General features: G+C 37.3%; 3 protein-coding genes across 3 annotated transcripts in view; 1 reads left to right on the top strand and 2 right to left on the bottom strand.

Moving 5' to 3' along the window:
• LOC134817069 (uncharacterized) overlaps positions 1 to 3253 on the bottom strand; it is a 109358-nt gene extending 106105 nt beyond the window's left edge. Inside the window, exon 1 of the mRNA XM_063826169.1 lies at positions 3241 to 3253. The gene's annotated coding sequence lies outside the window, so the exon portion shown is untranslated. The remainder of the gene's footprint in view (positions 1 to 3240) is intronic.
• A 10728-nt stretch (positions 3254 to 13981) lies between these two features.
• On the top strand, positions 13982 to 25090 carry LOC134817448 (uncharacterized). Its single transcript, XM_063826587.1, has 4 exons — positions 13982 to 14141; positions 23511 to 23621; positions 24633 to 24721; positions 24938 to 25090. Exons 1-4 carry the CDS (start codon positions 13982 to 13984, stop codon positions 25088 to 25090), a joined length of 513 nt encoding a protein of 170 aa, XP_063682657.1.
• LOC134817094 (tetraspanin-3-like) lies at positions 14851 to 18698 on the bottom strand. Its single transcript, XM_063826199.1, has 5 exons — positions 18525 to 18698; positions 17531 to 17700; positions 17288 to 17431; positions 16122 to 16360; positions 14851 to 15498 (listed from the first exon to the last, which is right to left on the bottom strand). Exons 1-4 carry the CDS (start codon positions 18671 to 18673, stop codon positions 16233 to 16235), a joined length of 591 nt encoding a protein of 196 aa, XP_063682269.1. The 5' UTR covers positions 18674 to 18698; the 3' UTR covers positions 14851 to 15498; positions 16122 to 16232.
• Positions 25091 to 25566: the final 476 nt, after the last annotated feature.

The raw sequence follows: 25566 nt of genomic DNA, 5'->3' as shown, positions 1-25566 counted from the left end.
TGGAACTAAGTACTAGAGGAAACTAAGTACTAGAGGAAACTAAGTACTAGAGGAAACTAAGTACTAGAGGAAACTAAGTACTAGAGGAAACTAAGTACTAGAGGAAACTAAGTACTAGAGGAAACTAAGTACTAGAGGAAACTAAGTACTAGAGGAAACTAAGTACTAGAGGAAACTAAGTACTAGAGGAAACTAAGTACTAGAGGAAACTAAGTACTAGAGGAAACTAAGTACTAGAGGAAACTAAGTACTAGAGGAAACTAAGTACTAGAGGAAACTAAGTACTAGAGGAAACTAAGTACTAGAGGAAACTAAGTACTAGAGGAAACTAAGTACTAGAGGAAACTAAGTACTAGAGGAAACTAAGTACTTTAATTATTATAAAGGGTACCTGATGGATCGTTGCTTAAGGAGGATACTTATGATAAGATGGCTGGGCCGGGTTAGAAACAGTGCTGGAGCGTGCAAGGTGACATCAAATGGAGACGTACATAGGAGTAAAGTACAAGTACCTACTAAAGGGTCAGGATGTTTACACGAGCGGGGGGTCGTGAATGAAATTACAGAGAAAGAAAGATGGGATCTAACGAATGACGAAATGGAATGTATGTGTAGTTCCCACTGCTGTGATCTAGTTATAATACTCTTTAACGGGGTAATGACATAATGGCATATCTCAGAGTCATCATTAATGATACAGATAGCATATTATTATCGCATTCAGGGCCGAAAATCCCATTTTGCACTTGTACAGGGATAGGGGGCGAAGCCCTCCGAAAATGTTGTGCCGTACTTAGTGTTCTGGAATGAATTTGGGCGATAGATAATCACAAATTAGCAGATTGTTTTTATGAAGCTGAGTACCCTTGTACTAAAGATTAATGAGTACATGAAACATACTTCATGTTGAGATGTTGATTTAGTAGGGTAGTTTGTGTAATCCTCCCATTTTCCACAAATAGCATGATTCATCGGATTCAAACGTGAATAGTTAGGATGAAGTTCCTAATTGGACTACATCACTCAATACTGTTAATTTTGAGACTTCAAAGACGTTAAAAAATGTGACAATATTGTGAATTGTGATCTAGGTATCTGGTATACTTATAGTGTTCCACACTCAACCCCCACTTAAGCGTTTATCTATGACACACCCCACAACACTTACCATCATCCTTGATTACACATCTTGATTCCACCGGCATCCTCCCACAAGACTGCCATACCCCAGAGGTAGGCAAAGCATTGTGGAGACAGCATTAATGATACTAGATATCTGTATCACAGAATAAAGCTGATATTAGGTTTGTAATAGGTTTGTTAAACGCCTCAGGATCAGTGGCGTAACATTGCAAGTTGGCGCCCCCCCCATCCCCCTTTATGGAGACATCCTGCCTACGACCGATCCAAATTTGGTCTGTAACAAGTTTCGTGACAGCACTTAACACATGAGCAAATTTATCAAGTTCCAATCCAATGTCTTCTTGTCGAGGAAGGTCTTAGGAGGTCGTCACTCGTCAGGCGGCCTCCGATAACAATGGCCATCAGATGGTTGCCCGAGACAGAGAAACATAGAACAACCCTTATATCATTTTGTGATATTTGTCATCCTCTAAGACTCTACTTCTCTAGGTTCGCCCTGAGAGTTTATCTGATCCGATAATATGTTCCATGGAAATCATCCCTAGACCCTAAGTGGTGCGTAATCATCAATTTGTGCTCGCTGAATCATTTAAGAAAGCAGTTTCGTCTTGATCTTGCAGGGTCATGTCTCAGAATACCGAACCATCACAATATCTACACTATATGGAAACACATTTATTACTTTTGGCTGACTATTATAAACACTATTTAAAGATGTAAACTGTTAGATGGAGTCTTGTTAGGCAGGAGCCTCTCCTAAATTGAAAGTCTTACTACGCCTACAGACCTCTCTTAACAGTGTTAAAATTGTCGTGAAACTCTTGCAGTTTGCCATTTGCGTCTAAATCATACCTTTGCGTTAGCTTTCATATCACTACATTTGCGTCTAAAGAAGACTTAGCATCAGCTCGTTTGGGTCAGAAAGTGTTACTATAGCAACAGTTTTGAAGAGGCTGGCTTTATAACTTTATCAGACCGGAGAGTTTAACGGAAAGATATTTAGATTTAAGAGTTTTCAAGCTGAAATATACATTATAAAATAAGATAACACTTGTTATATTATCACCACTGACAACAACAACACTACACTAGAGGAAAGATCATTCAAGCTTGTAAATATCTATCAACCTATACCAACACACACATCATCATATGGTCAGACAGTCTCTCCTCTATTCAAGCTATATCCTCGCCCTCAACGAGGAGTAGAACTACTAGAGACTGTTACGACACCCTCAATACACTCGGATCCACTAACACCTTAGAGATCAAATGGATAGCAGCACACATCGGATTGTGGGGTAATGAAAAAGCAGACGAGCTGGCCAAAAATGGCAGAACCAGTGAATCCACTTTGAATTGCCCAATTCCACAATCTTACATCAAACGCCTGATCAACGACAAAGTCACCAAACTTAATCAAGAATCATGGATTACTGATGGTCCCAGACACACTAAACTGACACTTGGACACAAAAATATCAACATCATCAAAAATCTCAACACTACAATCAGTAACAACAGTGCTTGTCCTAAATGCGGCGACGAAGAGGAGACTGTCTCACACTTTCTCGGACAGTGCTCGGCTATTACCCAAATAAGAGGTAAATATTTCCGGGACTAATACCTCTCTGTCAATGACATATTCGACAATCAACACATCTCCACCATTGTCAACTTTGCAAACCACACTAAACGCTTAATGGTGCCAGAGGAGTTGGACCAGACCGGTGTAACATAGCGACTACTTTAACGCCGTCTTATTTCGCCTCTCTCTTCCACACTCAACCACCACTTAAGCGTTCATCTATGACACACCCCACAACACTTACCATCATCCTTGATTACACATCTTGATTCCACCGGCATCCTCCCACAGGACTGCCATACCCCAGAGGTAGTCAAAGCATCCATATGCTATCGTCTCGTGGGCAAACCAGGCCCAGCCTCTCTTTTAAAATAATAAAAAAACAAAAAAACACTTGTAATGCCTATTTATGGCTCAGCAAAATAGAAGAAAGTGATGTTTCCAGAAGCTTAGTCGCTTCAGAATGAAACCTTACAATATACTGCGTCTCTCAAAAATGAGTTCCAAACTACAAATTATTTGATGAACAAGATTCTTAAAATCTAAATAGTAAAACATAGTAATTATCTAACGTAACAGAACTATCCCAGACAACAGTGTCACCAGGGTTAAGTATACTTTACCTTGGCGACTGTTACTATAGTAACGGGTGAAGCCATATAATAGTACGCAATGAAACTACGCTCACTCTTCTAGTCAGATGTCAGACGTACTTGAACTGTAACTTACTACGTTACTATAGTAACAGTTGCTAGGTTATTAGGGTCATTTTCCAACGTTATTATGACAGACTACTCAAATGAAAAAACGGCGGCAACTATTAGATATTTTTTAGTTCGTGATATTGAGCACTCTTCTGAGATTACAAGTACTCTGAAGTTTAGTCTAAATATCCGAGCCATTTCTACTTTACTATTCACCACTGTCCGGTGTGTCCATTCCTGTCATTCAGGTAGGTACACAGAAAATAACTCCGTTAGATTTACTTATATCGCGCTCCTATCTTTAGCCCAATAGATGTTAATGGCGACATATTAAAGACCACGGTAATGACTCTATTATCTACCTCAGATACTAGTCATGATCTCATCCATCTAGTAATGACTTCATTCACACGACTTGCTTTAATTGGCATCAATAATGGTTATTTTGAAATCGGAAATCGTTGTCGACTTAGTTTAATTCTTGTAACGGATTGACACGTTGATAATGGCGATGACTAGGATCGTCTCCGACCGTATTTTCTTCAAATCAATGGTTAGAAGCTCCATCTCGTTTTGTGCCTGGCAAACTGAATTCTAAATAAGCAAAAACGACAGAAAAACGAGGTGTGGCCACTCCATATAGTTTTACGATGTCCGGGAGCATTTGTATTGGCCAAACTTGCAAGGGCCAGGCTAAAATATTATGCAAATTGCTATGAAATTGTCGAAAATTAATGCAAAATTGAGATATCAAACGGTTATAATTTATAATGTTTATCCTGCATCACTAATTGGTTATGTCTGTTGTATGATTTGTCGGCCAGATAATTGATAATTGTAATAAAACGCCTTTCTGTCGTGCAGAATGTGCAAGGTTCGATATCAGCTTGGGATAGGATGTTACCATGGTAACACCTTGGGGTCTGATGCAACCCACCACAGTACCATGGTACCCGGTTGAGCTGAAGTTGCACATTTGCGGGTTACCCTGCTGCCCTACTACAATGTGCTGTTTCAGTTTAGTCAATAGTCACAGATTAGAGGTTTTCAATGGCAACTGTTACTATAGTTACGGAGGGTTATCATATTAACTCTGGCAATCCCCCTCCAAGTCGAACTCACTTGGACTTTGTTATTTTTATTGTACGTATAACATAAATAATATATATTAATGTCATGACAGCATTTACAAACCTATGTTTTAGTAAAATGCATTATTATCGTCAACGCAAAACAAACAAAGAGCTCTACAAAATACATGACAAAAGCTCTATAAGACCCGTAACAAGGTTTCATGTTTACAAGTTTTACACAATGAAGCTACAAATCAACGTAAATTCACTTCGTGACGTATGTTAATGTAAATTGTACATTGTCCATATGGAATTCACAGATCAATTCATTGACCTGGGATACCTTACTCAAAGGCCCAATTCTGCAGCTAATGGCTAGATAGATACAAAACTTAAGGGACGAAAGATATAGGTGATATCTCTGTCATGAACCTTGAGTCTACGTCAAATGAGCAAAACCTGATCTCCAGCCTTAATGCATATCTCCGGGAAATAAAGAATCCTGTTGACTGAACAAGATCACATTATCTGTCTCGCCCAATACCCTTTGAAGGAAATTGGGACCTTGATCATTCAATCTACATTAACAATTCTATCGGGTAATTCTGTATTGCTTCGAAATCTTTCTCTAGATAGAAAGTAAAACGAACTTACATGGATTCGATCGTACTATGTGGTATGTCTTGATAAGCTTCATGCGCACGTAAGCGCTAACATATGTATTTCGTGCATCAATGACTTGGAACCGCCTACATAAAACATCATGTTGCTCAAAGTATAGATTCATTTTGTGCGTATATAAAGCTCCAAAATAAATGCAAAGCAGACTCAAATATGACCGCATAAGTATCATTGTATGTGCAGGGTGAATTGAAAATAATGTTTGGATTGTAAAAAGCTATACATTTTTTTTATGAAGGAGCAAATTTTGAAAGATCAGTTGCTATCAATTTATAGACGTTTCATTCTGACTTCTCATTTGATCCTAACTGTATATAATGAAATGATAAGTATCATAGATACAATTATCGTATCTAATGACAGCTCATATCCGAACTTGATTGCTTAACATAAACGTACAAATAAACAATATTATGTTGATTGCACTCTTCACAGGCATAATTTAAGTATTTTGACTGCACTCCGTTTTCGTTTGATATCACTGTTGAAAAAATTTTGGGCAAAAGTCGCACAAAAATGAGAAAATAGAGGAGGCATGCGAATATTTGTCATAAAAATGTTTTCAAATTTTCCCAAATTGTAGGCTTAGCTCACATCTATATCTTTGCAGGTTTTAATCGGACGTATCAGAGCTACTTTAGCAATTGAGAGAAGCCAGAGAAGAAACCATAGATCATTTTTTAAACAACTTTTCAACCAAATTGTTCGACCTTTTAATCGACCGTTGAGGACACACAGTAAGATCTCATCCCAAGTTTTCAAGTCTGTGAATTTGACCTTAACCCAAATTACTAACGGATGAACATTGAACATTGAACGATTGAAACAAATAGTTTAAAGATAACTAAAACGCATATGTTGAGGCAATAAATTGAATTAACTTACTAATTTGACAACGCCCAAAGTGATTTTCCAAAGTGATTTTCCACTTGTGCCATGGTCATTACAGGCTTTATTTAGTCAATCTGTCAACTTTATGGTATGAAAACTGTAGAGTGCACAGGAATATGTTCTAAGAGTTGTTAAGTGCCAGAGTTAAGTAATTTTTATGAAAAGATGTTATCGCAAACAAAAAAGTCTATTGATCGGTATTTTCTTCAGAAAAAAATGTGTATCATTTGCTCGACTGTTAACAGCTGCTAGAAGGGTAGAAGGAGTAAACGCCGTCATCATAGCCAGATATAGTTAATCCATAAAATTATATACCGTATATAGATTTTTTAATAAATACAGGAATTACGTCATATATTATGCGGAACGAAAAGAATTTGGAAACTGATCACATCGTGTTGAGGGAATTGGAGCCGTAGAACTGTTGTGATTTATGAAGAGTATGATGACCGTTGTCATATTTCATTTAGATTTTATTGTTTCAGTATTCGAAGATAGTAAGTTCAGTATTGCGAAAAAGCGAAAGAAAACTGACAAAATTCCAAGCAGACTGAGAAAATTCCAAAGCAAACTGCCACTATAAATGCAAATAATTAGATATACCAACAGTATATCTATACAGTCTCTAGCGACACCTGCTATAACCTATATAAAAATATTTAACGAGAATATGTTCATTTACGCGTGAATTATTCACAACAACCAATGAGGTTAAATAAAATCTAGAAAGTTCCACACAACTGCAACCTCTCAAGTCCACCCCAGACTATAAATATCCAAACAAAGGGTCTCAACTGTCTATAAGTCTACACTGGCTGATACCAAACAACGGGCCACAAGCTAGCAGGCATCAACAGTCGGCACTAGAATATTCTAGGATAACAGTCATCGGATACCGATAGGTAAAGTTTAAGTGTAGTGATAGGCAAAATAGAGAGAGAGAGAGCGAGCCTAGAGCACAAAAATATAATACAGTATCAATTTTCATATGATATATAACTAACAACTATATATATACCACCCCCCTGTTAATATATATCTTCCTTAATTTCATCATATGTTATCATGTTTATAATATATGTTTATAATATATGTGATGGTATCCCCCCGGTTAAACAAGTACACTCTATCAGATCTATAATTGCCTCTCTACTAACAGTCCACCTGCAGTTCTCAGCTGCACGAGAGTGACTGTTGTTAAGTAGCACTGTAGCAGCACTACTACTACTATTGACTGTTGTTAGGGGTTGCTGTGGGTACTGTAGTTATGGTACTGTAGTTAGGGGGTTATTACGGCGGGTTGCTATGGGTACGGTTGTTAGGGGGTATGAACTAGCTGTAATTATTCAAACGTCAACACTCTCTAAAGGTAAGTTCAGGTGTACTATTATTGGTAATTTAGTATTTTAGTAACTATCTAGATACTTCTGTTTACTATTCTGGTACTCTTGATTCGCTTAGACCTTTAAACCGTGTCGTGCGTTGTACAGCAGGAAGATATGCGACTAGTAAGGTCCTGGTACTCAGGTTATACTGTATAACGGTACATGAGTCTGTTGACATAGCGGCATGATTTGACGAAGCCAGCTCGGTCATGCAATTTGTAATGTATTGCAACTTGAAACATTATTTTTCTGAGTTACATTTATGATCTCTTGTTTTGAAAGCAGGTCAATTGGGTTTCAGCAAGATTTAGTAATTTTTGGATCAATTTAAATTTTAAATGCAAAATTTGGCTTTTGCTCGAATTTCAATTTTATTACGCCAAGAAATGTTTAATTTGGCTTAAAATGACTTGGATCGCTTTAACATAACGCAATTGATATCATATTGTGTGATAAAAATGACACAATTGCATGATTAAAATCAATGGCATGAGATCAAACCCAATATTTTGATCGGATATGGCAGACAATTGGAATGGTGCCAATTGGAATAGTGCCAACTGCCAAGGTCTATTATATCCTCCTCCTACGGTCTGACTGACCAGGTGCAAAATTCCTTATGACGGCTTATTACTTTATTACGTTATTTGATTATAACATTTCTTTTGGTATGTCCTAATATGTCGCTTACCAAACCCCGAAGTATACGGTATACCTACTACACTACACTTTAAGCTGTACCCTTTTAACCTCTGTCCCGCATCAAAGCTTGATTCACGTACTTTAGTTTGACACACACTCTAGTTCGACAACTTAGGTTCGCTAGAAATCATCCCCGCTGAACTTCGATACGTGTCGAGCTAGAGTCCAGTTCTAGTTCGAGAAATGTTTTCCCTCTATTTCTTTAACCTTTCTCCCGCGTCCAAACTCTTAAGCTGGGAGTTTCAGAGGACGCTATCTCTGAACAGTGTACAGATTACAGGACCCTATATATAATATATGGGGTACAGGTAGTGTTGACTGTTGGACCGTGTAAATTATAACTGACAGGCCAGTACTTTGAACCTGTTACCCTGCTATTCCAACAAAAAGAAGCAATGAATAAGCAACTTCCGGCCAATATCCACTACCCCAGTAAATCAGTAAATCATGATGATATATTTAAGTATAATATTCCGGTTCCTGCCAGTCATTATCCAATATCCGGCAGTTCACATATTTCCAGTAAATTCCTGTTCTCCGCGCTAGTTATCCGTGTATTCCCAGAGTGTAGTTGTATTATTCCCAGAGAGTTCTATAAGTTGTTAACACACCTGTTCTGGGAACTACACATTATCCAACTCTTAATACTATACACTCGGGTAGGTCCACTGTTGCACTGCGTATTTTATATAGCTGCTGTTTCCTTTATCTTAATAAAGCAAATTAGCAAAAATACAATTTGTCTTAAAGCCGCCGCGTACTGTACTACTGCAGCAGTCGTGTGATTGTACCTATACGTATTCGGCTTCTACGTGTTGTACTAGTTTGTCTCATCACTCATGAGTAGGACCATCAACAACACTTTTAAGCTTCTGTTTTCTATGCTTTAACCTGTTTTTATCTACAGATTACTCTCTATCCGCTTTGAAATTTATGTTTCTGCATATTAATTATTATTATATTTGTGCATATTTATTTCACTGCATATTTTAGTACAACCTAGAATTTCACTTACATCACTGTATGATATCAGCTATGGCTCATAGCCATAGCTAGCGATATCTTTTGGTGAGTTCAACTCGAACGCAAAGCAAGAGGGCGGAGCTCTATAGATTTATTTGCTGGCGAAATGAAATATGTATATTCGCCCCTGATCGCACTTTGCTTGTGCAATCGCGAGACTACATTAACCCATTAGGGACGACGAGTTTTAAAGTTTGCCGATTTTGATGCCGTTTAACACACTAGGTCACTTTACAGCAAAAATGAGATATCCAAAAAAGCTAATCTGTATCTCGTTTACTTTAAAAGATACAGCTATGGTCGCATACGACCCACTCGTCCGGGTCGCAAACGACCCATCACGGTTTTTCGGCTTTAACTTCTGAAACAAAGACGTTAGGATAAAATAAAATAAAAAGCATAAGTTAAAAACATATGGTCAATACTGTGTGACTCTAACTTTTTAAAAATAAAGAATTTGGGTCATTAACGACCCACTCGGCTCACTTGCTTATTACTACATATGTCCATGTAACTTCTTGAATTCAGCCTAAAGCATGACATCATAAGTTCAAAATCGCCTCTCAGCAAGTGATAATCATCATAAACTGCGAAAAATCGGTTAAATGGGTCATTAGCGACCCACTAGGACCACAAAATTGATTAATTAAATATAATGTTGTAAAACTTTTACAAATATTAGTATAAAAACATGTTATATCTTGGTCATTACTCCTGTACGTTGATTTAAATTTTAAAATCGATCAACTGGGTCAATAACGACCCACTCGGAAGTTGAACCACGACATTAATTATCAGTATCATGTTGTTCTACCATCAAGAAAGACACTCGTAGGTCTTAATTCCACGCAAACCACGGGTGGCTGACTACTAGCCCTTCTGAGATCTGGAGTCTCACGGTAATCTGCAGATCACGTCACCCAATGACTGACGAATAATGGGCAGAATTGGATTGATAGGTAGGTGAGTTTATCAGCTGTTAGTACACGACCGTAAAGTCGTGAGACAGCAAACAACATGCCTATCTTTTCCCGATTCCTAGAACGTCCAAGAAGAACTATACAACTGCTGGATTCAGATTTCAGATGGCTGCATCTACTCTCTTCGCAGCTCCCTTTCTTTACTTCTTAGGGGCCGTTCATATATTACGTAATCACTTATTGGACAATTTTTACGCCCCCCCCCCCCACCACATAGCTATTATGTCAAAATTACACAAGCTTAATCATTTGGAAACTCCCCTCCCTCTCGGCCGATTACGTAATACTTGTTTTCGTTTTGAAAGCTGCCTCGTTGTTGCGGGGTTTGTTACCCAAAACGAGGTAGTTGTCTGAGAGATTGCAGGTTGCAGCACCGCCAGCCAAATGGGGGGGGGGGGGGGGGGGGGCTTTTTCCTTGTCCTTCTTCACAGAGCTGTAGATGTAGCCATCTGAATGCAGCAGTTGTTTAGTTATTCTCGTACTTTCTAGGAATGAAAAAAACATATTGGCATGTTGGATTAGAATATGCAATTTGACCACTCGTCTTTCAGTATTTACCCAAGGTTACATGATATCTCGTATACTTCGTTCAGGGGATTTTTCTTGAGTGACATGATCTGATCACCGTGGGACCCTGGGTCTCAAGCGGTGGGTTGTAGCAGGTCGTTTACCAAGATTCGAAATTGACGAAAAAGGTAACAGAATCTAATAAGCAACAACAGCAGCATGGCTATTACCTAGCAAGTTAGGAACGAGGGCCGATTCCTTTTCTTTTGCGGCACGGCCACGGTCCTTTCGGTACAGATTTCCACGCACCATAGTATTATAGTCAGGACGCAACTTCAGGCATATGCAGTAGTGTTATTCTCGCAGCTCTTTGATGAGTGATGACGGCCCTTCAGTTGGCCCTGGATCTCAGAAGGGCTAGTAGTCAGCCACCCGTGGTTTGCGTGGAATTAAGACCTACGAGTGTCTTTCTTGATGGTGGAACAGCATGATACTGATAATAATTGATGAGGTGGTTCAACTTCCGAGTGGGTCGTTATTGACCCAGTTGATCGATTTTAAAAGTTAAATCATCGTACAGGAGTAATGACCAAGATATAACATGTTTTTATACTAATATTTGTAAAAGTTTGACAACATTATATTTAATTAATCAATTTTGTGGTCCTAGTGGGTCGCTAATGACCCATTTAACCGATTTTTCGCAGTTTATGATGATTATCACTTGCTGAGAGGCGATTTTGAACTTATGATGTCATGCTTTAGGCTGAATTCAAGAAGTAACATGGACATATGTAGTAATAAGCAAGTGAGCCGAGTGGGTCGTTAATGACCCAAATTCTTTATTTTTAAAAGGTTAGAGTTACACAGTATTGACCATATGTTATTAACTTATGCTACAGTTTTTATTTTATCCTAACGTCTTTGTTTCAGAAGTTAAAGCCGAAAAACCGTGATGGGTCTTTTGTGACCCGGACGAGTGGGTCGTATGCGACCGCAGTTAGTAAACAGCGTCTAGCTCTGTTTGTGAACATCTGATTATCACGGGCTTTTCATATGTCTCAAGGAAATCGTTGCCCGCAACTATTTTGTCCTCAACAAAATAAGCCTACATAAAGTTTTAATGTCCCAATCAAGGCAAGAAGTAAAGTGAAATATTTTCCAATTATGACGACTAATTAGCCTAATTATTTAGTTGTTAGTAATTAATTGGGTCTCGACTGGAAAGTCAATAATGTAGCCCAATAAATTTTGAGCATATGTGCGAAAGATTCGTTGCGTTTAGTATTATGGTTTGTCCTCTATAGCCTCTAGAAAAGGTGGGTCGTAAACGACCCTATCGTCCCTAATGGGTTAACATACAGTTGACCATAAAGTACGACACAAGCCTTTCATAGATCTTCATATTCCATCCTATTTATTGGCTATTATTTGACGTTAAAATTGATAGACAGAATCGGCAATGTACGATCGGGTTAATATAAATATAAGCATGAAAATTGCCGTAAGTGTTAAGACTGTTCAAGATCAACATAAAACGAATATCGTATCTATATCCTATGATCCGAGAAAAAAAAATTTCACCTGAAATGAAATGACGTATTTATATCCCGCTCATACGATTAACCAACAACACAAGGAAGGTGGTTAACCATGTCAGAGCGGCTGACTGTGAGTGATGTGAGCAAATGTGTAAAATGAACAAGAGTATAACTCAATATAAGGCTACTAAGACAAAATTAAAACATCTTTAATTGTAAACCACACTAAACTAAAACGAAGCAGAAACCATACAATACATGTAGGTATAAAAAAAACAAAAAAACATAAGAACACACAGCTGAGTTCTGCGTTGTCGGGGCAACTATTTGTCACCACTAGTCTGACGTCCGTAATTATTAGCTTCGCCACTCGGCAGGATGCATCTGATGACAGTGAGCCCACACTGAGAGGAGCCGGCCAGCTCGAGTGAAGGACCAGGCGCCAGAAACAATCTGAAAACAATTTAGAAGTAGTTCGGCAGCTACTGTCAACTTGATCACCGTCCCTCTGTCAGGCTGGTATGTTCAGGGAATAATAAGTTCTTTATACTTTTATACAGTGCGTACGTGTTGTACAAGAGCAGGCGCCAGAAACGCGTCCCTAAAAACAATTTAGAAGCAGTTCGGCAGTTAATGACAATTTGAACTCAGGCGCACTTTTAAGAATTTTATAGATCTGCATTAAAATCAGGTACGTGCTGTAAAAGTTCTCTATACAGGGTGACGGGTGTTATACCTTATAACGTTAAGTTTCTCTATTTGATTTTGATACAACGATTACCTGATTAATTCGAGTGATGAACGTTATGCACGAGAATCACGATTGATGCAGCTATCACAGGAAACCGGCCCCGTTCTACCGTATTCATTCATTAGTAGTACTTATTTATTGAGTACCTACTGTTATCTCACTTATTGTCAACATTAATTAAATCTGCAACGACTTAAAATGTCGACATCAATATAGTTATTTGACGGCCATATCTTCCCAAAACGGGAAAGATTCAACTTGCCACAGAGATTTCAGAGACCTATGTAACAGTTCTTAATATTGTAATATACTGTTATAAGGTATCTAAATCTGATATTCTATATGTCAAGTGAAAACATAAGAATAACACAGTAACTTAATTCAACAATAGTACGAGAATTCCTATTACTCAGTATTACACTGATTGCACTTATTACTCAGCTATTGGATGATTTCATTATAAAAATTACGATGATCTCGACTTGGAACACCTTATGCATTTTAACACTATTGACATAACTTTGCCGTATTTGGCTAAGATTGCCAGTGTTAGCCTGCAATAGTTTATCGTAAACCGATTCGTTTTTGGTCCATGTTTGGTACTGTGTACAGTGTGTATTATATGTATTCTATGTAGCATGTAATCTTACAGCAATATACTAATACAATGTTTGTAGTGTAGGAGCTGATTATAGCGCGGGCTCGAAGCTTTAGCAGTACGATTGACTTGACAAACCTTTTGCTTAACGTGTAGGGAGTAGTGGCGTTGATAGTCAGAGTGGCCTGAAATATAGCGTTGAAAATGTCAACAGACTATATTCTTCTATCGGAACTTGACAATTGCGTTCGGTTTTAGGAATACCCTTGATTGAACAAACATTCGTTCAAATTTGTAACAACAACCCCCATGCAACTTATTATTTGAAATTGACCCCGTATTAACTGCTCATTAATAGCCCCAGTGGATACTGGACATATAACTATTTATGATAAACCCCTGATTTCCTAAGCAATGAGCTCCTCCTGGGACACATGGGTGTCCTACTTCCGGGACTCCGTTCAGAACATGATGCTTAACGAGGAGCAGATCAAGGAGTCCCTCCTGAAGGAGTGCCACACTAAAGCTGCCCTGTTTTGCCCCTCTTCCGGCAACCCTCTAGCCGCTGATCAAGGTATGGAACTGTGATTTTAAGGCCTTAATTTTCGTCCTTCAAGTTTCAGAGAAAGATTTCGTTGTGGTCATTAATAATCTGTTTAAGAAACTGATTCTTCAACTTGGGCCATGATATTCCATTCATAAACATCTCATTTTTGATTTGATAACTCACTCAATAATCGTAGTGCTCAATAATCTTTGTATTAATAATATTACTAATATGAGGTCAAAAGTAAGAATATAAAATTTCAGAGATTTCTTAGAACATTAAAAAACGAAACACAGGATTGCTATGCTAGGGGGGAGGGGAGGGGAGGGGGGGGGGCTACGTTATGTTACGGTTAGAGTCACATAGTTGGAGAAAATATGTTGTGAATCACAGTGCTGGCAAGCACGATCGTCGGTCATATTAATGTATTTGCTGGTATGGCATAAAAATAATTCTTTAAATGATATCCCCATAAGATAAACGACAATGTTTTGAGACTAAGCAATAAGGCACTCCAATCCATCATGATCAATATCTTGACAGGTAGTAAGTGACCTTGACATATTTTATTAAATAGCGCTGATTTGTTTGGGACCTAATAAATATTCCTTCAAAATCTAACACCAATTTGTTGATCCCTAAACGAAAATTTAGTTCTTAACCTGCACTGCACGATATGATATATCCTATAATATATATATTTTAACTGGATTCCAAGGAAGAAGAAAAAACGCCGTTTGAGATTAATTCAATTGATCCGATTCAAAAAGCTACTTATATAATGTAACATAATTACATGATAATATCACCACTCTAAAAATAATAAAAAATCGGGAAACCTAAACTTATAGAATTCGAACGAAAATGAGAATACACAAGATATCAAGAAGTTCAATATTTCAACCACATAGATTTGTAAAAAGGTAAAAGTAAAGGAGGTAAGAACACCGCCGCCAACAAACTGTCACACAAACTAGACGCAAAGAAACACAGGGACCTGTGTACTATTACACGTAAAACTACTAGTACACCTAGACCGCGTGAAAATTAAAGTTGGACTATGTACACAGTAATAATTGTTTAGGTCCGACACTAGCAGCACCCTAGACTACACAAAAAAAAAGCCATAGAAGAAGAAAACTTAATCGTCTAGGAGGACAACTGTCGTGCGTGTTGTGATACGAAAAGTTTTGCAGGGTTACACATGATTACCATGGTTACCAGCTTGGTTACCATGGTGACCAGTATGGTGACCAGCTTGGTAACCACCATGGTTACCATGGTTACCACAATGGTTACCGTGGCAACGCACCACGGTTGCTAAAGTAGCGTATGACAGCGACAGTTCTGTTCACCTCTCTCTATGCATCCACACTTTCGTAATCTGAAAAAGAAGAAGTGTCAATAATAATGTAAGGGTACTGAAGATGGTTATATTTGCATAATTACAGGGAGTATAAGATACCCACTGCCTTTGTGGGACACAACTGAGACGCTTGACAATACACAATACACTAAATAGACACTGCAGAGTTACACCATCTGCAGACAGGATCAGTAGACACAATGTCTATTTATAGATATTAATATTGTTATTTATAAAGAACAATAATGTTATGTCTGGTGAATTATCAATCGTTAACTTTACTGCTTTATTACTATTACCGGGGTGGGGCAGTCGATCAGATTACAGATTTCAGATGGAGAGAGTTCAAGATTATAATGGTAATAGGGGCTCCTAAATTACTGTTAGTGACTGGACTTATTACTCTTATACTGTACAAGGTGATGTACTTAGTTTTCACTGCTTTGTACACCAGTACTAAAAGGGTGATGAAGGGCTCCCTCCAAACGGGAGGAGAGGTAGAAGTTGAAACACAGGAAAATAGGCAACTTGGTAATATGGCGATTAAAAACTTATGGGTCACTAAAAATTCATTATTCATGGCTAGTACCCACTTAAGGGTAACCTATAACAATAGCAAATCCACTGCGATAACAACTTACCTCCTCTTGAGCACCAGGCCATAGCCATGCAGATCAGCTGGAAGAGCACGATCACCACGATCACGATGATAATGATAGACAGAGCGTCCTTAACCAGCATTTCGGTCGAGTTCAGACACCCGAACTGGTAAGCCTGGTCCTTGTCGCAGAGCTCTTCGTCGGCTGCATGGTTTTTACAACAACTGGCTGGCACTTGGGGAGCGAACTTGGCGTTCGTCCAGAAACCAGGTCCGTCAATTCTAGGGAGGTTTAACGTTAGAATCGGAAACATATAAAATATAATACGGACGGTTTTTATATGCAGGAGCTTTCAAAATACATTTGTTTATCAGAGTGACGTCAGAGTATTTAGCTTCAAACAGGTGAGAAGTTGAAGCTATATATGCTATGAAGCTGTATATGCTAAAGTATCCAACTTTTTAAAGTGGTGTATAAATACACGCGAAAGGTTTGGGAGTGCTGTTACATCAGAGACAAAAGGAAATCGCGAAATGTGCAGGATCGCGATTTTTCCTATTCTTTGCGACAAATTGTATGTGTCGTCTGTTTGGCTTGTCGCGGTATCGCGCCTTTTGGGCAAAATAATCGCGATTTTCTTTAATGTCCCTGTGTTACATACATTATTTTCAATGTTCAAAATTTCGCTATTAGAATAGAAACAAAATTGTGCTGTTATCATGATGGAGTTCCAGTAGTTTGGTTTCATGATTGACAGCTGACCAAGAAGTTTGTCCGGCCACAAGTATGGCCACATTCGGACAAATGAGGGCCGGACAAAAATCTTGTGAAAAGGCCCTGAAGGTATAAAGTAATCTAAGTCGATGTGTTTTTGGACGCTGATTCCGAATCACCCCCATAACAGCGGGTAAAAATGCTTCCCTGGAGAGTTATGGGCAAACATTTGTTTTGGTCACGTGACAGGCTAGTTAAATGCAAATTCGATTATTTAGAGCTCTGGTTAGGGTTAGGGTTGTGGTTAGGGTTATGGATAGCTCCGGGATTATGGTTAGGGTTGGGATTAGGGTTTATGTTCGGCTGCAAAACCATCAAAACCATAAAAACCAAAGTCGCGTGAAAATTTTGGGCGAGCGAATTAGTAAAAGATTAAATGCCGCACAAGTTAGTGCCGGACAAATTAGGACCGATAAGGTAGTTGCTATAGTTACCCGCAGCATTCAGCCTTCTCCTGATAGTATCAACAGTTGCACGGTCAATGGCGTCAGCATCAGGTCCCTTCTCATTCACGTCGTTGAAGGGGTCAGTTATAGCATCCTTAATCGTACTCTCCACTTTTCCCTTGTTGACGAAACCTGTAAGTACACTAGGTGTTACGAGTGTTTATCATTATGTAGTTGGTATTATTAAATAGCTTTAAGAGCCTGTAAAACATTATATGAGGTCTCACAAACCATAGATAAGAACACCAAGCTCAAGGACGATGATGATTCCCAGAAGAATAAGGTAAACATTAAGGAGTGAGAGTCTGCCTGTAATAGCTCCGAAACATCCGAAACATCCGATAAAGAAGAGGAGGACTCCAAGGATTATGAGGAATACAGCAGGAGTGGTTAGACTTATTCTGTAGAAAGTAGGGGTTAGCGTTACCCTTGGAAAAGAGGGGGTTAGACTGGGAAAATATATTTTTATTATTAAAGTTGTCCTCTATTTTATGAATCAAAATACTACCATAATTGATAATTTAGTTTACGATGGAATTCCTTTAAAGGTTCGTTTTTTGAAAGCAATTAGAATCTAAATATAAACGCAAAGAATTAATTTAAATTTTTGATTGAATACATTTTGTATATGGAATTTTAACTAAGCAAAATATTTCAAGTAGTAGTCGTAGTAGCCATATTATGTATGCCATGGAAATGAATATACATGTATAAAATGATAAACAAGTCAGATTTGTCTGTTTTTGTTGCTGACATTTAAAACATGACAGTTGTACAAGACATAAAGCCTCAAACTCATTACTTACAAATTACAATCTATACATCTTTGCTAAGTCAGATTATCAGGCTAAATTATACTCAAAATCATGTATGCCCATCATTATGTTGTCGCAATATTTTGCTCTCCCATGATAGAAATCAAGAAATTTATTTCATTAATATAATAATAATAATTGTGTATTTTGTGGAGAATGCGTACTGAGACGCTTATTCGTGCAAATTCCAATACCCAAACAATTTCATAAAAAACCCAAACATCAAAACAAACCAAAACAACTTAACGATAAAAACCCAAACATCAAAACAAACCAAAACAACTGTACGAAAAAACCTGCACAACAAATTAAACAACTCACCCCACATTATGGTAATCAGGGAGGTACTCCTTGCCACACAACAAAACTAAGTATGTGTAAAAACAACAAGTATAAGTAAAACAACTCACCCCACATCAGGGAGGTACTCCTTGCCCTTAGCCATGGTGAAGATGCCCATCCCGACCAGTACAATGCCGGTTAACAGGGCTATTGTGTTGATGATGATCAGGATCACCTTGGCGAACCCTTGTATGCATCCCCGAACCGATTCACACATCGTTTTAAAGCTAGTGTAGTTTGTTTTTTAGAACATGAATATGGTGTAGTTACATTGAAATGTTGAACAGTTTCCTTTATCTTGGTCGCAATATACGGAATTATCAGAAATTTTGAACTCTAAACTAGTAAATGAACAGCGGTTGATAACAGAAATAATGATAAATCATCGATATTTGAGCTTTCAGATAAATCGGTGAATGCAGAGGTGTGATTTAATCTTTAATATGCTTTTAATAGAATCTTTCTGAACGTGTCAAACAGTTTAAAAAGGCACGAATTACGTTCAAACAGAGAAATTTCGTTCAATCCAACAGTCAACAAATTCTAATTTTACGTAAGTCGCGAGCATATGACCATGTGAGATAGAAATTAAACATGCATCATCATTCCATCATTATTACCTCATTTGTAAAGAAACAACAGAGATAACATGTAACAAGCAACCATTGATTTTATCTCTCTTATAGTCACTTAGAGTAAAAAGAATAATATCATAACCAAAATTGCATATCATAATATGAATATACACTACACAGTATTATACTGTTATATAATATAATATATGTATACAAGCTATCAAATCACATTCGAAACGAAACCTGATCTGAAATTTTTCATTGATTTAGTTTATGGAAGAAAGTGAAAACTACGTTTTAGCTGTCAAAGGTCACAATTATTATGGCACTAAGAATTCACAAACTGACAGGCGAAAATTAACTTCGAAATCCTCAAATCATTTTGACGGCTCTTGTCACCATTTCTCTAGCCAGTAGGTTGCTTCAATTAACATCACAATGCGTAATCTGCAGACGACATTTGAAAAAATTCTAATAAATTCATCGATGAATTCTTTGTGAACGTATTTATAGCGTCCTGCGTATTGGATCCAATACGCAGGACGCTATAAATACGTTCACAAAGAATACTCATCTATGAAAATTCATAATTATAACCTAGTGATATATGTTTTGATTTACATATTTGTTATTCAACTGCAGTTATTTAACAAGAAGGGTTATTAATTCAACAAACAGTTTTGTTGCGTCTCTGTTTCGGATCATACTTGTCTAGTGTCTAACTGACATATTGATATGTTGATCAAATCACGATCAGTGACGGCGACTTTATAGAATTTTGCACGTAGATTATATTTGTTTGATCAATACGTCTAATATAGTGCTTACAAATAATTGCTAATCATTATCCTGTTACAATATTTTGATTTTTTGTTATATATTATCAAAGATATAAATCGGGAAATTTATTTAATTAATATAATGTACAACCTGTCGAAATTCTCATATATCCCATTAGGGGCCAATTATATGCACGTATTGTGTCGTAAATCAACGAAAAATGTTCCCTTCAAATAAAAGCGATGCCAAATAATAAAACTACAACGGTGCGTTATAGAGGGGGAATTATACCAAATAACGTATAAAATAACATCAATGGAAAGTGAATATTGAGTATCTTAAAAAGTTAGAGTTTACCGCATCTTTAAGTTTTAGGCATTACACTTTACAATTACTGTGCTACACACTATTATAATAGTCCTCTATTTTACATTAATGCTGCGTGTTAGTGTAAAGTAGAGAAGTAGTGCTGTGTGTTAATTCTGCTCATCACTCAAGTTAGGATTTAGTTTTTTTATTGAAGGAATATGCAAATGATAACCACCTTTGTTTGTATATGGAATGAGTTAATGTGTACCATATGGTCAAACTCGCGAAAATTCGAACTTTGATGAGGAATGTTTATTTGGAGAAGTAATTATCTATATTGGATTATTGGAGGATATCATTTCAATTACAAATTGATCATTGGTCTTATGGTGTAAAATATAATGTGGATCTGTGGGATTAAGGTATTTGGTATTTGTAGCACACGGGGAAATCATCAGGAGAGTTTATAAGCGTTCCTTCAGTTTAATCACGTGTATTTACTAAAGATAGCTATAGCCTTTAGGTAATCAGCATCAAGTTACTTACATATTTTATAATATTGGCAACTAATCAAGACATTTAACTCCTATGAGCTAAAGAAAGGTAGTGATTTCATTACAAAACTATTGCCGGAGCTGAGACATGACAACTGCATGGTTAGATTGCACGACATCAGTGGTAGAAACACATATCGGGGGTTACTAGATACTTAGATGTATGGAGTTTTTCTTAAAATAGTCCTCTTACAATAAGTAGATATGACACTGACAGGTAGATCAAGATACCTGTCGTCATAAGTTAAAGGCTATATATAAGCGAAGGCTGCATCTTGTCCAAATTCATTTGGCAGATGGATACTAAAGGCGAATGTTTTTAATGATTTTGCACGCAAACTGCAAAAGGCCTAGCTGAGCAATTTGGCTATAGAGATCATTTTCAAACACAGTTTCAAGAACGATTCAAATGATACGATTTTAAATGCATATTAGGGACTACAAGCAGCTCTCGCGAAATAAGTGTAGTTCGAAAAAGGGATGCATATTGTATTATCTCGAAAAATATTTCAGGAAATTTGCTTCCAGAACTGAAATCTAGCGATGTGAAATGATAAATCCAGCATTTTCTCTAATTAAAAATGACATATTTCAAGACCAAATGTAATTAAGTAAACTTATCAATAGATTCCCACACTTGATAATGCAATAATATTTGTATCCACCTAAAAATAAAATTGGGATTAAATTCGCTGATAAACTAATCGCACGACTTTACCACTTCTTAATGGTTATATCAAATATAGAAGTATTACAAGTTATAGTATTACATCACTTAATATGCGACTGCAAGACTTGCTGCAGCAATCCCCCGATTCACCAACAGAACTGTAAGATTAGGCAAAAAAGATGAGAAAAACAAGGAATGTAAATTTAGACTACTGCAAAGGGCAACTATCGTGCAGTTAGACAAAAAAGTTGGCCCCTTTTCGCCCCTTGTCCAGATTTTATGGGGAGCCCCCACCCCCAGCCCCCCCCCCCCTCTTCCTACACCCCTGCCCGTAGCACTCAACAGCCAAGGTATTATTGTATCATAACAACTTGTACTTAAATGTCCTATTCCTATGATATGTTGATAATGATAAAGGGACACATGAAGAACGAAACGCTCCTGAAACCATCAGGAAAATATGAATAATGACCACCAAAATAAGTAACAATTAAAACTTTTCTATTCAGCGTTAAACGATGAAGCTGAGGTAAAGAGGTCGCTACCCCGGCAACACATTGTTACAAATAGCTACTAATAATAACATTGCTCTGTTGTAAAAACTTAAGCAATGGTCAATAGTAAAAGAGTAAAAGAGCATTGATAAACAGTGGCTGCATAGTAAAAGAGTTGACCAGCTGAGTGTAATAAAAAAGTTCTGTCTTCAGATCATATAATTGCTAATGACCTGTGAAACCTATGTAATCTTATACACAACTCAATCTCATGAAGCGACGTGCGTTTGTTCAGTTTTACACATCATAGAAAGTTTAAAAGCTTTCACACAGATTAATATGAGATACACTTCCTCGTATTTAGAGGGTGTGTTTAGAGTAGGGAGGTTCACAAAGACAAAATATTGTTAAACCATTGCTATCTCCGGCTTATCTGTTGTTCTTAAGGTCGAATATCTACCAAAACCATTGGCAAGCTTCAACTCGAACCGAAAACACCTGGCCATACACTTTGCCGTCCAATCTCAGTTAGCATCCCAGTTGGTGTAATGAGTATTACTTAGCAGTCTCTGCAGTAGGGAGACACTATTGTACACGCAGTTATTCTAGGTGGTTGTAGATGGAGATATCTCATGAGGGCTAATTTCTAGTGTGTAAAACACAGCTCTTTAGAAACCATCTGCCGGACTATAGACCAATTATCATCACCTAGAGGCTAGACAGTTTTTAAAATAGTAATCAATCAGAAAGGTAACTAACCGCCTAACTCTTCCCTACTAAATAATCAATAGAAAGGTAACTAACCGCCCAACTCTTCCCTACTAAATAATCAATAGAAAGTAACTAACCGCCCAACTCTTCCCTACTAAATAATCAATAGAAAGGTAACTAACCGCCCAACTCGTCCCTACTAAATAATCAATAGAAAGTAACTAACCGCCTAACTCTTCCCTACTAAATAATCAATAAAAAGTAACTAACCGCCTAACTCTTCCCTACCAAATAATCAATAGAAAAGTAACTAACCGCCCAACTCTTCCCTACTAAATAATCAATAGAAAAGTAACTAACCGCCCAACTCTTCCCTACTAAATAATCAATAGAAAAGTAACTAACCGCCCAACTCTTCCCTACAAAATAATCAATAGAAAGGTAACTTACCGCCTAACTCTTCCCTACTAAATAATCAATAGAAAAGTAACCAACCGCCCAACTCTTCCCTACTAAATAATCAATAGAAAAATTACTAACCGCCTAACTCTTCCCTACTAAATAATCAATAGAAAAGTAACTAACCGCCCAACTCTTCCCTACTAAATAATCAATAGAAAAGTTACTAACCGCCTAACTCTTCCCTACTAAATAATCAATAGAAAAGTAACTAACCGCCCAACTCTTCCCTACTAAATAATCAATAGAAAAATTACTAACCGCCTAACTCTTCCCTACTAAATAATCAATTAAAAGTAACTAACCGCCCAACTCTTCCCTACTAAATAATCAATAGCAAGGTAACTAACCGCCCAACTCTTCCCTACTAAATAATCAATAGAAAAGTAACTAACCGCCCAACTCTTCCCTACAAAATAATCAATAGAAAGGTAACTAACCGCCTAACTGTTCCCTACTAAATAATCAATAGAAAAGTAACTAACCGCCCAACTCTTACCAGGTTTCGACCACTTTAAGTCTAGAGACGTATTGAGGCTATGTAACGGAGTGGCCGGGGATCAAGATGTGTTTTCAGGACTATCGTGGGGCAGTGACCCAGACTCACCCTCAGGTACCCTTACTGTCAATCTCAAGATAATAGTTTTATTAATTAAATGATAATGAAATCAAAAATTATCGTATTATATACAATATCGTATTATATACAATAATTCGTATTATATATAGTAATTTCTGATTTATTTATCATTTGGTTGATCAAATTATCATTTAAAATCAGTTGATTTGATAATAAAATCTTAGTGAATTCTAATTTTACTCTTTAAAAAACTCAGGTGACAAGCTGCTCTTTTTCTACTGTCAAGATGTCTCAGTGTCTATTTTAGCGCTTGCTGAGATAATTTGAGCATTTAAGTCAGGGAAGCTATGAAATTCATAAATAAACTGCTATATATATCAGTATAATGTGTGCAGTTTTTAAAATAACTTTATTTTACTCAGAAATAAGCTTAGTCTCCGTGGACAAGATTTGTCGAGTCAAGTGAATTTCAAACTGAGCATTTAAGTTATTTAAATAAAGGGGATTCCAAGATATTAATGGATTTTGGCACAGACGTTTTTAGTTTATCTATAAACGTTTATCTAAGATTTCTGTAAAAAGATCTATATTAGGGAGTCAGAGGGGGTTGAGGTTTTATATTTTAAACGGACTATTATTAAGTCCCCAGGACAATTCTACGACATATTTAGCGCAGACATTCTTAAATCATTTAAAAATTCACAATTCATTAATAAAAGTCATTCTGGGATTTTTTGCTAAATGATCTATTTAAAATGTAAATATTTTGAGGAAGCCACTAAACGGTCTTGTTTGCGATGTTCCAAATGTCTACTATAAAAACGCAGTGTCATCTCTTGACTCACATGTTATTAGGGAACTATTGGCCTAACTTAGGGCAAAGTGATAGACAATATCTCAGCTCCTAATTGTGCGACTTAACACAAGTTTTTTCGGGAGAATACAGCCTCACTAAAACTTTATCACGCTATGTATCAGGGTACATTATAATCCGACTAGTTACTATATAAGACTATCGTTACTGAGTAATACCTATTATTTCAGGGTACAGCATAATCCGACTAGTCACATACCCCCTCAACAGCTCAGTGTATCCAGATTTGTCTGCCAATATTCTTTATGGTAGAAATAAGGTATGTTCAGCTTAATAATTTATATACTTTTAAAATGATTCGGCTGTGGTCCTACTGAAAAATTAAAAAAATTTTTTTGACAAAATTTCACCAAATTAACGAAATTCTAAAAAGGTCGGAAATGTTCTCACTGATCATTTCCAGTTACTTTGAAAATCTATGCTTACATCACCTAATGATTACTGTTGCTCTACTTCACCTAACATCCCTCCGCAGACGTTCCCAGAAGAGAGTATATTCGTGTGTAACTCGCTCACAGCATGCGTTGTAATACTGTTCAGATTGAAGGGGGCTAACAAGGGGCTCATCCACAAGGCCATGAATCACTTTGTGGAGGCCATCTCTAAAGCTATTGATTTAGGAGTGTAGCCCTTTCTGTCAGGTTAACTTCTTCACCGTGTCAAGGGGCTCATCTCCAAAGCTATTGATTTAGGAGTGTAGCTCTTTCTGTCAGGTTAGCTTCTTCGCCATGACAGATTTAGGAGTATAGCCCTTTCTGTCAGGTTAACTTCTTCGCCATGACAGATTTAGGAGTGTAGCTCTTTCTGTCAGGTTAACTTCTTCACCATGACAGATTTAGGAGTGTAGCTCTTTCTGTCAGGTTAGCTTCTTCACCATGACAGATTTAGGAGTGTAGCTCTTTCTGTCAGGTTAGCTTCTTCACCATGACAGATTTAGGAGTATAGCCCTTTCTGTCAGGTTAACTTCTTCACCATGTCTGTTATACAACTGATCGACAGTTAAAGCCAACTGTGTGCTCTGTAACGAAGAGATTGATTTGTCGAGAATTTTGCCAGCATGTGGACTTTTTGATGCGACGGAAAATGTTCAAATATGGCGCAAGT

Source organism: Bolinopsis microptera, chromosome 6 (genome assembly GCF_026151205.1).
Source record: "Bolinopsis microptera isolate Bmic1 chromosome 6, MBARI_Bmic_1.0, whole genome shotgun sequence".
NCBI classification, from domain to species: Eukaryota; Metazoa; Ctenophora; class Tentaculata; order Lobata; family Bolinopsidae; genus Bolinopsis; species Bolinopsis microptera.
Note: the sequence above shows the minus strand (reverse complement) of the source record. Positions and strands in the feature narration are given on the sequence as shown.